Source organism: Ochotona princeps, chromosome 4 (assembly GCF_030435755.1).
Source record: "Ochotona princeps isolate mOchPri1 chromosome 4, mOchPri1.hap1, whole genome shotgun sequence".
NCBI classification, from domain to species: Eukaryota; Metazoa; Chordata; class Mammalia; order Lagomorpha; family Ochotonidae; genus Ochotona; species Ochotona princeps.
Genome location: NC_080835.1, coordinates 39,278,645 through 39,293,726, shown reverse-complemented (window position 1 = coordinate 39,293,726; position 15,082 = coordinate 39,278,645). Strand labels below are relative to the sequence as shown.

At 45.7% G+C, this 15,082-nt stretch overlaps 1 protein-coding gene across 2 annotated transcripts in view; it reads right to left on the bottom strand.

Moving 5' to 3' along the window:
• Positions 1 to 7,233: 7,233 nt before the first annotated feature.
• Positions 7,234 to 15,082, bottom strand: part of HPS5 (HPS5 biogenesis of lysosomal organelles complex 2 subunit 2) — a 51,044-nt gene continuing 43,195 nt past the window's right edge. The window contains exons 21-24 of one of the 2 annotated variants that reach the window (XM_058663272.1): positions 14,718 to 14,831; positions 13,245 to 13,351; positions 9,813 to 10,083; positions 7,234 to 7,956 (exon numbers count right to left, since the gene is read on the bottom strand). In XM_058663272.1, the coding sequence (XP_058519255.1) occupies positions 7,896 to 7,956; positions 9,813 to 10,083; positions 13,245 to 13,351; positions 14,718 to 14,831 (553 nt within the window). In that variant the 3' untranslated portion in view covers positions 7,234 to 7,895. The remainder of the gene's footprint in view (positions 7,957 to 9,812; positions 10,084 to 13,244; positions 13,352 to 14,717; positions 14,832 to 15,082) is intronic. The other variant, XM_058663273.1, reaches the window with a different exon arrangement.

The window sequence follows — 15,082 nt, the reverse complement described above, 5'->3', positions numbered from 1 at the left end:
AACCGCTTGGGGAGTGAATCAATGAACGGAAAATCTTCCTCTCTGTCTCTCCTCTTTGTATATCTGACTTTCCAAAAAAATAAATAAAACTTCAAAAAAGAAAAGAAAAAATTGAATAGGCAACTATGCTGGCATACTGATATAATCAATACAAATTTGGCATTCACCAGGTCCAGAATGCCTGCCAGACTTGGCTGCTTTTCTCCCAGCAGTGGAACACTTGCCTAGGTATAATACGACCTATTATACAGCTGGAGTTGGACCATGTATCTGTGCCAGATGCCCCTCACAGGGCACAGGACAATGACGAAACCTGGAAGTGCCCTGGGGTTCCTGGAGGTCTAGGGACATGGTGGCATTCTTAGCAGCAACATTCTGTTACATACTTTTTAATGTTTTGGTCAGCATAACATGTTTTTGTTTTCTTCCCTGAAAAACACTTTGTGACAATCTGGGGTAAAATTATAATATGGGGTCCGGCGGCATAGCCTAGCGTCTAAAGTCCTTGCCTTGAACGCCCTGGGATCCCACATGGGCGCCGGTTCTAATCCCGGCAGCTCCACTGCCCATCCAGCTCCCTGCTTGTGGCCTGGGAAAGCAGTCGAGGATGGCCCAATGCTTTGGGATCCTGCACTCGTGTGGGAGACCTGGAAGAGGTTCCTGGTTCCCAGCTTCGGATCGGCTCAGCATCGGCCATTGCGGTCACTTGGGGAGTAAATCATCGGATGGAAGATCTTCCTCTCTGTCTCTCCTCTCTGTATATGTGACTTTGTAATAAAAATAAATAAATCTTTAAAAAAATTATGATAACATGATGACTGTTAGGGTTAGTGGTCCAAGGAGCACATGAATCCTGTGAGGGAGATAACATTAACGGGGGCAGCCGACAGCAACTTTGTTGTTGGTTGGTTTGGCCTCAGGATTCCCAGAACTGTGGTGAGCTGGGCTGCATGGCACAGTTTGTACTAGAAGACTGAGAAGTCTTGTTCCTAGTGCCAAACCCCATCTCCACCCTCCCCACCCCTAGACTGTTTCCAGTCCATTAGCCAAGGGACCTTGCAGGAGGGGAGCCAGGAGATGGGTGTGTTTGTGACCCAGCTGGAGCCAACTTCACCGGACACTCCCATAACAGGGTTTTTCCAACATTACTTAAGGCTAAAGAAAAATGACAACAGAACCAATTGTGACATGTGCCCTTCCCACTTCCTTCAATTAGGGTAAGGCTAAATTGTAACAAAGATTACTTATCCTAACTACAAAACTTGAGGAACACAATCAACTACACTTCATCTAGCAACTTTTGGCAAATATTTAGGCTGCTAGGGGCTTCTGCTTCTTCTTTTATTTTTTTAAGATTTATTTATTTTTATTTGCAAGGCAGGTTCACAGAGAGAAGAGACACGGAGGGAAAGATCATCCATCCACTGGTTCACTCCCCAAATGACTGCAGTGGCTGGAGCAGAGCCACCCTGAAGCTGGGAGCCAGAAGCCTCTTTTAGGCCTCCCATGTAGGTTTAGGGTCCCAAGAACTTGGGTCTTGCTCTGCTGCTTTCCCAGGCCACAAACAGAGAACTGGATTGGAAGTAGAGCATCTGGGAATGGAAGTGCTGCCCATATGAGATGCTGCTGTTTGAAGGTAGAGGATTAGCCTGTTGCGCTATGGCACCAGCCCTCAGGCTCCTGCCTCTTACTTTTTCAGGTTCCTTCCAAGTTGTTTCTGGGTGACACTCTGAACTGAGTCTGGCTTCTCAAATTGTGATTCAAAGACAGAAACAGCTATATCACTTGGGATCGGACCCGGCAGCGTGGCCGAGCGGCTAAAGTCCTCGCCTTGAACGCCCCAGGATCCCATATGGACGCCGGTTCTAATCCCGGCAGCTCCACTGCCCATCCAGCTCCCTGCTTGTGGCCTGGGAAAGCAGTCGAGGACAGCCCAAGGCTTTGGGAAGCTCCATCCATGTGGGAGACCCGGAAGAGGTTCCTGGTTCCTGGCTTCGGATCGGCTCAGCACCGGCCATTGCGGTCACTTGGGGAGTGAATCATCGGACTTTGTAATAAAAATAAATAAATCTCAATTATAAAAAATATATATATCACTTGGGACCTTGTACGAAATGCAAAAAGTCTCAGACTAGACCCTAGATGGCTGCGGCAGTAGCTTGCAATATAAACAAACCAACAAACCAAAAGTTGGGGGGGGGGGGAGTAAGATCCTTGTCCAGAAATGAAGATTTTCAAGGCAGTGGAAGCAGAACGTGAAACCAAGTACAGGCTTCCAAGCCTCTTGAGCAACTGCACAGGCCCCAGACCTCTCAAGCTTACCCGGAGTCACACAGTCCAGGAGTTAGAAGCACTGACCCAAGAACAGGTGCTTGGCCTAGCTCCAAGATGCTGCTCGGGATGCTCCCGTTCCATTAAGAAAATGTTCACTGGCAGAGCAGCAGTGGCGATGGCTCAAGTGTCCAGTCCTGCCATCCACGTGGGAGCACTGGATTGAGTTCTCGGCTCCTGCCTGTAGCCTGGCCCCATTGTGGGTGTTTAGAGAGTGAACAAGTGGATGGGACCTTGTTCTCTCTGCCTCTCAAATCAATCAATAAATCACAGATACTGTATTAGCAAACTCAAGTTATGTCCTAGTTATATCGGATATAAGCAATACCTACATCTCTAGAGGAATTTATTAGCTTGGAATGACATTACTAAGCACCTGGGTAAGATGGAAACTGGAAGTCTGGGAGACCGTGCCTGTGTTCATGGCGGTACTAAACCCTCTAGGGAAGATTTACCAAGCAAGAAGTTTCCGTTTCTCTGTGTTCCTCCATGTGCCGCTGGGCCAAGGTTGACTGGAAACCACAGGCTCCTCCAGCTGAGCTGTGCTGTGTTACAGAGGAAGTTCAGTGCTCTCAGAGTCCCAGTTAATAAAAAGCTGCTTTTACCTGTGACTTGTTGCAGTATAGTTCCTGTAAAACTTGCAGGGGCGAGCCCCGGCAGCACAAGGCCGGCAGAAGTGGGGGGATGGAAGGTCTCAGCAGGTGGGCACTGGGAGAAAAGTCATGTCAAAGTTGAGCAAGATTTAACTAGCAAGAGCAGCACACAGAATGTATCCAAAAGGCAGAGAACCTAACATGAGGGATAAACTGGGGATCCGAAAGTAAGAAAAACAGTTGAGAAATAAGTCAGAGAGGGCCTTAAAGGGAAAGCTCAAGGAGCTGGCATCATGGTGCAGTGTGTTAAGTCACTGCTTGCAAAGCCGACATCCACTATCAAGCATTCAAGCACAGGTTCACATCTGAGCCGCTGTGCTTCTGAGCCAGCTCTCCATTGGGGCAGTGGGAAGAGCAGAGGAAGATGGGCCCTCCGCCACACACATGGGAGATCCAGATGCAGTTTCAGGCTGCGGCTTGGGCCTGGCCCAGCCTTGCCTGCTGTGATCATTTGGGGACATGAACTTCATGGACGCAAGATTTCCATCTCTCCTGCTTCCCTGCGCCTTTCAACTAGATACATCTAAATAATGAAAGAGAGAGAGAAGTTCATGGGTTTGGACTTGACTCTGAGGGCAAACGGAGCCGCAGGAAGTTCTCATTGGAAGTGGTGTGACTAAGGCTATCCCTCCAGAGGGCACAGGTTCTGGCAGGGGACCTGCAATTACTTTGCCACGACACCAAAAAAATGCAGTCTTTTCAGAGGCCGCAGTCTACTGTGAGCTAGGATAAGGCTATTATCTAAAGCCAGGAACAATGCGTGGGAGTCGGCAGCAAGGTTAAAGTAGGCCATTGACCCTCGGCTCGGGGCGGGATCCTTGGCATGTGTATTTTTTTAACAAGCCACTGTGGCTTCAGTATGCTCTATTCTTGTTCCAACATTTTAATTTGTTAAAAAAAAAAAAAAAAAAAAAAACAAGCCACTGTGGAGTGTTCATGAGTACAGGTTTATGAGTTGGGTGAGACTCAAGGTCACATGCACGTTAATGTGCAGACTGATTAGTGGCAGTGGAGGCAAAGATGATGTCCTTGTCTGGGTGTGAAGACAGAAAGGTCACTGAATTGCTGCAATTGTCTAGGAAAGAAGTGATGGGAGCCAACGCCATGGCTCAACAAGCTAGTTTCTACTCTGTAGTGCCAGCATTCCATATGGGCACTAATTCATTACCTGGCTGCTCCATGTCCCATCCAGCTCCCTGCTCCTGGCCTGGGAAAGCAATAGAAGATGGCTCGAAGGAGACCACGGGGAAATGGAGTGCCTTCAGAGGCCAAGAACTCTGAGGTCACCCACCCCCATTTGGATCTACCACATGGGAATGGAAGAAGCCCAAATCCTGCCTTGCAGGATCCAAGGACATCGGAACGACAACCAGGAGCACTGAGCGGTCCGCAGAAACAGAAGAACAGTAAACTTCCTTCGAGACTAGGGAGAGGAGCTTTCTCTGGTCCTTGCCTGCTTCCAACTTTGGGTCCCCACCCTTTCTTGTAATGACCATCAGGATCGCTCCAGAAACCCCTCAAAACAAACAAACAAACTAGAATAGATAGAGAACAACAAGGAAAGCTTAGAAACAGACAGGAAATGGTCAGCGGGGATGCACTTATAACTCACTGGGTGGGACACAAAGATTAGTTACTCCTCACTGGGGTATTGAAGATTTCTCTGCACACCCCTCCTATAACTGTTCACCTAAACTGTTGACATATGTCTTGTTATAGAGTTAGATTACCCAAAAAACAGCCAGGTTCAGAGAAACCATGCTTCAATGCTATAAACTGCTAAATACTAAAACTAAAACATACATGAGACACCTGAATGGCAATCTATAGCCATTTTAAGGTGTATAGAACACGGTTGAATATAAACCAAAATGGAAATGTCTATGAAGAAGTCACAGGTTGTGGTTGAGAACCTGCATTTTCCTATTAACATATTGGTTAATCAATACCATGTCAATTAATGCCATAATGTTGTAATTGGTTGTAAATATTATGTTGGGGGGCCCGGCGGCATGGCCTAGCGGCTAAAGTCCTCACCTTGAACGCCCTGGAATCCCATATGGGTGCCGGTTCTAATCCCGGCAGCTCCACTTCCCATCCAGCTCTCTGCTTGTGGCCTGGGAAAGCAGTAGAGGACGGCCCAGAGATCTGGGACCCTGCACCCGCGTGGGAGACCCGGAAGAGGTTCCACGTTTCCAGCTTCAGATTGGCGCAGCACCGGCTGTTGTGCTCACTTGGGGAGTGAATCATCAGATGGAAGATCTTCCTCTCTGTCTCTCCTCCTCTCTGTATATCCGGCTTTCCAATAATAATAAATCTATAAAAAAAATATTATGTTGGGGCTTTTAATTGATTGGGATGATACTCTGCTGGCTCTACCTTCAGACCAGAGATGGTCTCACCAAGAAACTATTGAACTTACCAGGACAATAAGATGCTGGACTGTATGCTTGGTAAATACCTTCAATGAAAGAATTTCAACTGAATTTTAACTATGGAAATGCAATAACGTGGAGCAATCCACCGTGGGGGGGAGGGTTTGGAAAGGGGTGGGGGGAATCCCAGTGCATATAAATATGTGCCACATAATGCAATATAATTAATAATAAAAAAAAGAATTAAAAAAAAAAAAGATGGCTCAAGTCAATGGGTCCTGGTTCCTGACTTCAAACTGGCTAAGCTCTGACCACGACAGCCATGTGACATGTGAAACAGCAGATAGGAGACCTTCTCTCTCTGTCTCTTCTTCTTTCTGTAAGCCTGCTTTTTAAATAAAAATAAACAAATTATACCATAAAATTAAAAATTAAAAATAAAACAATTTTAAAGATCCTATGAAATTGGATCCTAAAATTCAAAATAAAAGAAACTAAAAATAAATAAATCAATCTTTAAAAAAAGGTCATGATATAGCAATAGAGACCAGGGGAGGGATCTCTAATGAAAAAGCCAATCATCAGAGAACTGACTTACTAATGTGAAGGGTAAAGGCAGGGGAAGATGCAAGGATGGCAAGGTCCAGAGCCTTGACCAGGACACATACAAGGAAATGGCTGACTTCAGTTTTGGTCCTCCTGCTCTGACTAGCTCATATGAACCAAACTCTCCAGGTGAGGCAGAGACATTCCACACTCCCAAACAGGAGCTCGCATTATGGCCTGTTCGCTACATCACAGGCTCTGTGCCCTACACTTTGGCCTCATTTGCTCCTCACCTGGCATTGGTAAGACACTGTGCCACAGGCTTCACATTCAGAGAGCCACCCAGAGCGAGTGCTACTATTATCATGTTCCACAAGAGAAAGCAACCACTCCGAGGAAAACACCTCCTTGCTCAAGCACATTTAGTAAAAGGGAACAGATTTGCAGACCCTTGGCTGTCAGCCTGCAAACACTAGCTCTCGGCCACCCTGCTGCCTGGCAGCTCGGTTACCCAAAACTCACACCCCAAGAACAGCAAGTGAGGCACCCATGAGTCACAGTGGGCCTGGAAGTTTTCAGCAACTGAAAGACAAAATCTACTTGAAAACACCACCTACTGGCCAAACATTCTATCCAAACTGCAATGTTGGATTTCAGGGGATTTTTCAGTTTGAGTTGGAAAAGAAATTCAAGTCATATTTTTGCTTCTTACGCAAGGAATTCCTCTCTGTACCCCGTGGCAAATGAGGATTACCGTGTCCCGAGAGGGTCTGTCAGGAAATGCTTGCACAACGCTGCCAGCCCTTGCTGTCTGCTTGCCCTGATTTTTTCCCCCCTTTGGATCCTCTTTGTGTCATTGCATAAGACCAAAGGTGATAGATAGTGAAAGAAGAGCTCTAACACTCTACCTTGGCCTAAATTCACAGTTCACGAAAACAAAGTCCGGTACAGCCCAAATCTGGCTGACCCAAGCAGGAAGGCTGCACACACTTCCCAAAATTCTATGCCGCTCTGCAAAGCCTCCTTTCTGGAAAATCTCTTCAGCCCCTCAGTCACATCATATCCTGGTGCCACTTGTAACTATGAGAGCAGCTTGTGTCCATATCCTCTATGTAAGAAAGTAAATCCAACTCCATGCCTGCCCCACAGTGAGTTCATCCCACATCTTCCTGCACACTGCTCACAACAATCCCCACATCTACATTTGCTCCAAAGAAAACTTTCATCAGATTTTACATTCAGTTTGAAAATAACGTATAACATGCTATGTTGAAGTTTATCAGCCTGATGGGTGACAGTCCAGGTACATCACTTAAATAATACAAGCACTGTACAGTCTTTATTAGAACTCAGCTTTATTATGGCTTTAAAAAAAAAAAACATTGTTAAAGTGCATGTTTTTTTTTTAGAATCATTAGAGATAACATTTCTGGTAATTAATCAGTCAGTTCTGTATCGCTTTAGATCAGAAAAAGCCAAGTAAATACTGGGTGAAAAGAGTCAATTAGTTCAATTTCGATATGGCCATGTTATTTAAATATAACATGAAACATCAGTGCTTCACAAGCTTACATGTTAACTCCATTACATCATGTCCTATTTTAATAATTTCTATGTGGTCCCAGACAAGATATAAAAAGAATTAAACTCCAGTCAACAGCATCACCTGCCTTCACACGAGTAATACAGGAGTACAATGGGACAAGAATGCCCCCAAACCATGAGTGACAGAAAATAATACTGCAGTTCAGGATAAATTACAAGCTGTCATGCTCTGGTTCCAGCAAATGAGGATTGACTCCATGCACAATCCAACTTTGGCTGATTCATGCTGAGGTCACAGTGACAAAGGGCAAGGTTATAGACACTGACAAAGGGAACCCTAACAAGATGGCAGGGGTTTCCTTCAGAAACAAACACAGGCAGAGGGTGTAGGAACACAGTTCCATTTTACTCGAAATGTCAGGAAATTCTGTAAGATCGTCTTCCGTTAGGCCTGCTGAGACCAGAGAAACCGATCGCATTTCTCAAGCATGCTTTGTATCAAGGCTCTGCAATCCCAGAGAAAGAAAACAAAACAAATTCAGGTGACTGCTCATTCTTCACAGAAACCTTACAATCTACAAAGAATCACAGGAGTCAAAAGTTTGTGCAAAAAAATCACGATCACAATCAGTGATAAGGCAACAACCTGGAAACATCTCTCATTACCTCACAAGGGGATATGAAAAAGCTCCTACAGCAAAAGTTATCATCATCAAATCGTTTTGACTTTCAAGTGGACAGAAGGGTCTGGGCTGGTGGTGTATGAGGTTAAGTCACCACTTGGGGTGACCCTAGCCCCTACGGAGCACTTGTTCCATTCAGCTTCCTGCTACCACATCCTGGGAGGCAGCAGAGGACAGATGAAGGGCTTGAATCCCTGCAACCCATGTAGGAAACCCACATGGAGCTCCTGGCTTCTGGCTTCATTCTGGCCCAAATCTGGTGTCAGGGGAGTCAGAAAGCAGATGGAAGATCTCTCTTGTCACTCACTGTCTTTCAAGTAGATGAAAATAAACATTTTTTTAGGTGGACAGAGGCCTTGAATAGGTATTTGTCCAAAGATGATATTCAAATGGTCATTAGGTGTATGAAAAGATGCTCAGCACCGGTCATTGTTAGAAAATGTAAATAAAATCACGGTGTGATTGCTTCACACCCACTAGGCAGCCACTGAATTAAAAAAATGTTGGTGAGGATGTAGAGAAAGTGGCAGATATGTAAGAAGGTGCAGTCTCTACAAGAACATTATGATGGCTTCTCAAAAATTAAAAAATAGGGTTACCATAGGATCCAGCCATTTCATTTCTGAGTATACACGCAAAAGAATTGCGGCATGGCCTAGCAGCTAAAGTCCTCACCTTGAACGCCCTGGGATCCCACATGGGCGCCGGTTCTAATCCCGGCAGCTCCACTTCCCATCCAGCTCCCTGCTTGTGGCCTGGGAAAGCAGTCGAGGACGGCCCAGTGCATTGGGACACTGCACCCACGTGGGAGACCTGGAAGAGGTTCCTGGTTCCCGGCTTCGGATCGGCGTGCACTGGCCCGTTGAGGCTCACTTGGGGAGTGAATCATTGGACGGAAGATCTTCCTCTCTGTCTCTCCTCCTCTCTGTATATCTGACTTTGTAATAAAAATAAATCTTTTTTTAAAAAAAAGAATTGAAATGCAGGGTCTCAAAGGGTTATTTGTACACCCATGTTCATAGTAGCATTACACACAAGAGCCAAGAAGTGGGAAGAGCCCAAAACAAAGTGTGGTATATACATACTAACAGCACTCAGACTTAAAAAGGAAGGCAATTCCAACACCAGCAGCAACATGGGTGAACCTCTAGGACCTCACGCTAAGTAAAATAAGCCAGTGTCCAAAAGACAAACACTGTACGAGTCCTGTTAAATGAGGAATATAGAACAATCCAATTCCAGAAACAGAAATACAGTGGTGGTTGCCAAGGGCTGGGGAAAGAGGTGGAAGGAGTAGTTGTTTAGTGAGCATGGATTCCAGTGCAAGAGAGTCCTGCAGACTGGCTGCCCAACAGTGTGATGTGCTTAACAGCACTGAACTGAATTTAAAATGGTTAAAATGGCAAAGTGTATTTAATGTGCATTTTATCACAATAAAAAATAAGTGTCAAATAACGATTAAGTATCTAGCACCAATAACGGCGCCTCAGTCGTGACACTGACTGAACGATTACCCTAGCCTCTTCCTTCATCACCTTAATCACCACATGAGCTTTGGCCTCCTCATCTGTTATTGAGGGGTGGGGACTGGACAATGTCTACACTCTACCAACCTCTCCCAGTGGGTGGGCCTCTACATTCCTAAGTAGCCAGGAGAGAGCAGAGTTGACTGGTATTACCTCTGTCTTTTCTCGGCAATCCTCAGGATATCACAAGTCCTGGTAAACTTTTCCGACACCTCAAGGGCCAGCCCGCATTCTTGCAGCAGCGCCCAGGCCCGATCAGGGCCCACAGCCTTGGCTAACAGGAGTGCCACATTCTCCACGGTGATGGGGGAAGGCCCGTCGCTGAGGCTCCCATGGAGTGACTCCGCAGGGGCTGGCCTCGTGCCCTTGTTCTGTATGAGGTGGAGAAGCAGCTTCCACTCCTCCACAGTCTCCGGGATCCAACCTGCACGTGTACATAGAAACAGCATTGTCATGGCAGCTCTGCACTACCTGCACACAGCAGAGGCTCCGGCCATCCGCCATGAAACCATACAAATATCCAATAGCAACCTCCTCACCCTCACACAAAAGGTATATACTAGACACTCATGGGACAAATGGCTCATGAAAATCAGGGAGAAGCCATAAAATCAGCTTCAGAATTCTTTTACACAGTAATTATTCACTGCAAACTATGCTAGGAACTGGCTAAACTCTGACGAACCAATCAGGCAAACTCCCTGCACTGCGGCAGAGCTTATAGTCTGGTTAAGGTGACAAAACTCAAATAAACACGCATTCTACAAACTGCACTGAGAATTATGATGGAATAGAACATTAGAGAGAATGGTGGGTTTTGCTTAGAGGCAGCAAGAAGGCTTTCATGAGGAAGTGACATTTAGGCAGAGCTAAAAGATGAGCTGAGCATGTGGGCCGGGTGATACACACATGGATCGGGGCTCTGGGGAGGGAAGGGTGGAAGCTTGTCTTTCTGACAAAGGAAACATGGAAGACCTGGGGACACAAGAAAGAACTTGAGAGTTGAAGGAAATTTTAAACAGCCTAAGATGCAGTCTGGCACTGTGGTGTAGTAGGCTTGGCCTGCAGCACCAGCATTCCATGTGTCCCAGCTACTCCACGTCCAATGTAGCTTCCTGCTAATGTGCCTGCTCCCACACGGGAGACCCTGATGAAACTCCTGGCTCTTGGCTTTAAATTCACCCAGCTCTAGCCATCTGGGGTACGAATCAGAGGATGGAAGATCTCTCTGTTCCTCTCTTTTTCTCTATAACTCTGCCTTTCAAATAAAAATAAGTAACTGTAAGGAGAGGAGAGGAGGGAAGGGGAGGGAAGGGGAGACGAGGGGAGGGGAGAAGAGAGGAGCAGAGGGGAGAAGAGAGGAGAGGAAGGGAGGGGAGGAGAGGGGAGAGGAAGGGAGGGGAGGGAAGGGGAGACGAGGGGAGGGGAGAAAAGAGGAGCAGAGGGGAGAAGAGAGGAGAGGAAGGGAGGGGAGGAGAGGGGAGAGGAAGGGAGGGGAGGGGAGGAGAGGGGAGGGGAGAGGAAGGGAGGGGACAGGAAGGGAGGGGAGGGGAGGGGTGGGGAGAGGAGAAGAGGGGTGGGGAGAGGAAGGGAGGGGAGGGGACAGGAAGGAAGGGGAGAGGAGAGGAACAGAGGGAAGGGGAGGGGAGGGCAGGAGAGGGAAGAGAAGAAAAAAAATAAAACAGCATAAGGCACAAAAAGATGGTAATGAGCAGTGAGGATGGGTTCAGTGGACCTAACTTGAAGACTGGATTTTATTCTAGGTTCAAGGCAAGCAGCTTCAAGACGATACATATTTTGAATTCGGCAATGAAACCAACACACCTTAAACAGCAGTTGATATGTATCAGGAGGAAAATATCAAGAAAGGCTCCTATTTAATAGATCAGATCCTTATTATTAATAGTATTATTACATGAACAAAAAGTTTGGGAGCACTTTTTTCTGGGAAGGAAGCATTTTAGGTGATATTTTCTTAACGCTTCCAATTTTTCAATATTTTTCAATAACAAATACACCACATTGTAACTTTCAAAAAACAAATCATTTATAGTTAACTTTTCTTGTTCTATTTCTTAAAAGTATATGTACAGGTGGACCCAGTGCAATGGCCTAATGCCTGGATCCTCAGGTTGCATGCGCCAGGATCCCATATTAGTGCCAGTTAGTGTCCTGGCTGCTCAACTTCCCATCCAGCTCCCTGTCTGTGGCCCGGGAAAGCAGTCGAGGACGGCCCAATGCTTTGGGATCCTGCACCCATGTGGGAGACCTATAGGAGGCTTCTGGTTCCTGGTTTCAGATTGGCTCAGCTCTGGCCACTACAGCCACTTGGGGAGTGGAACCAGTGGATGGAGGATCTTTCTGTCTCTCCTTCTCTCTGCCTTTCCAATAAAAATAAATAAATCTTAAAAAAAAAAAAGAATATGTACAGGAGAGTGATCTAAACCTACCTCCTGGCCCGCTGGCTTCATTTGTGAAACCAGGCGGATCTGAGCTGTGCCACCTAAGGCTTTCCCTCCTCTGTTAACTGGCTTTCTTGCTTCCGTCATGACTCTCCCTTTCCCACGCCCACAAGCTAGAAACGGCTGGCGAGGGACTGTGGTTTGGCTTCTCCAGCAGCATCCGAAACACCCCAGGACTACTGCCTGACTGCAGGATGGCTTCTCCCACCTCTGATGGAGTATGGCGAAGCCTGGCCTTCAGACATTTGTTTTTCCTTTGTTGGTTGGAAGAGACAGGCTGGCACTTGGCATAGTGATTAAGCCCCCACTTGAGATACCTGCATCCCACAGCAGAGTACCCAGGTCCAGGCCCATTTCATCTCACTAGTTTTACTCTTTTGTTACACAAAAAGCAAGCTGATGCAGTAAAAAACACAGGAAAAGCAGTTTTAGGGAGTCAGGTTGGATCACAGTACTAGGTCTAGCATTTACTAGCTATGTGGCCTTGTGCCAACTTATTGTTCTTTCTGGGCCTCAGTTGCTTTTTTTTTTTTTTAAAGATTTATTCATTTTTACTGCAAAGTCAGATATATAGAGAGAATGGGATAGACAGGAGGATCTTCTGTCCAATGATTCACACTCCAAGTGACCGCAACAGTCAGAGCTGCACCGATTCAAAGCCAGGAGCCCAGAGCTCTTCTGGGTCTCCCACATGGGTGCAGGGTCCCAAAGGTTTGGGCTGTCCTTGACTGCCTTCCCAGGCAACAAGCAGGGAGCTGGATGGGAAGTGGGGCCACCGAGATTAGAACCGGTGCCTGTATGGGATCCCAGCACGTTCAAGGCAAGGACTTTGAGCCTTTAGGCCACCGCGCCGGGCCCTGGGCCTCAGTTTTAAGTGCTGGAAAGGGGCAATAATAGTAACTACCCCAAGAGTCTTATCTCATTTAAAATAGAAAAACTATCTGTAGTTTATCAATTGTGATTTCACAACATACCAAATAGTAGATAAAAAAAACTGTAAATCTGCCAAGCAGTTAAAATGATGTACATGACCATTGAACTGTTCACTACATTTCTTTACCGAAAAGTGTGGAATGATTTGTAAAATACCTTAGCCAAGAGTAAGCAGCTGGGATTGACATACCATTGTCCCCTTCCATCAGGCTCATATCATTCAGATACACAATGTTGATGAAGGCCTCCCGTCTTCTCTCCAGCTCCAAACAGAGAGTAAGATAGCCAGGCCAGAAACTTGGAAGAAATCAAAGTCGAAGAAAGCAATCAAAGGCAGTGAATGTGCCTGGAGCTGCACTGTGCGAAACAGTAGGCAGCAGGCACACCTGGCTTTTCATGCTGAAATTAATTAGAAGTAAATAAAATGTAAATGCCAGTTTTTCAGTTGATGCATCCACATTGTAAGGACTCAGAGGCCACATGTGGCTAGTGGCTACCAAATTGGACAATGCACAACATTTCCATCGCCATTGAATGTTCTATTAGACAACTGTGATCTAGAGTATTTAAGCAGAAGAAAAGCTAACAATAAACACTGACATTTGTGACCAAGTACCCAGCCTGAAGCATTTTTAAGCTTTAAATACTTCGTAAACTTTAAGATTCAATATCAAAGTAGCATATTTCTTCTCCAAATACACAAACTGTGGAAGTTCTCTTGGATGCTTCCTTGCCTTCATTGTCTACATCCGGTACCAACAAATCCTGCTGTACTTTCCTGTGACCTTTCTCTTGCATGTGCTTCTTTGACTGTGCTACTGACCATCAAAGCACTCAACATGAACTACTTACTGCAACAGATTCCTGGCTGGTCTTTCTCCAGTCCGGTATATCTGATAACAGCCATGAACTCAAGAAAGTTCTACTTTCATTTTATAATTACTACACCAGACAGTCCAGAAGGGTCTCTACTGATAACTAAATTCTTCTGACCAGGTGCCAAGACCCTGCAGGCTCCCATTACCCATACGTGACCAGTCTTAACTCCATCAGTGAACAAGACTGCGTCTAGCACTTACCACTGTACCAATTAGACACTAAGAGAAAAAAACAACAGACACAGGATTATAACCCAGGTGGAGCTGTAAAACACTGCCAAGCAGTAAATAACCGACACAAATGCAAAGTGAATAAAAAGCCATGTAAGTTTTTCAGGTCCTTCCTCTTTTATCTGCCACCCCTGCCTTCTGGTTCCTTTACAGAAATCCTCCCCGTCTCTCGGGGTCACCTCCACAATCTCACTTCCTCCCTGCTTCCTTCCCCAGAAGTTCCATTGAGTCCATGCTAATCAATCTCCTCCAAAATCCTGTATCAGCTGTAACTGGTGCTTAATTAAGCACCATCAACATGCCTGAGAACTGGGGCAGGTTACTAAGCAAGTAGTTGCAACGAATTAGCAAGGGCCAGTTTCTGCTACGAAAAATATATGCAAAATTTAACAGGAAACAGATGTTCACTATTAGTTATAACAAAAAGCTATATTTACTTTTGTGCAGCACGGAGAATTTCAGAATGATAATGCACATCAATTCAGGCACTTAACTCTGAACCCTTAACTGAAATGACTATTTCAGCTTCAGCCTCTATAAAAGTTCTTACTTACCCACAAGACCTACAAATGTCAGTCATTTTCTCTTTGGTTGTAAAATCTGCAGGAAGTTTAATTAGAAGAAGGATTAGCTGACTGTAACCCCAGGAAAACAAGTGTGAATGAGGCCTGTGAAATGAAAAACACAGCTGTGAAGTTCAGCTCCAGAAAGTGCTTACTTAGGCTTCCAATAAAACAGACTACAACCCACTGTTACATTTTTTTTTTACATTTTTTTAATATAACCTGCTCATTTTTAAAAGTCAGATGTTTTAGACAACTGATAGCAAGAGGAGATCAGCCTATAAAGCGCATCCCTCACAGCCAGCCACGGCATATCCTTCCAGGCCGCTTGCCTGAGTGTGTGCGGGGCTTTTCCA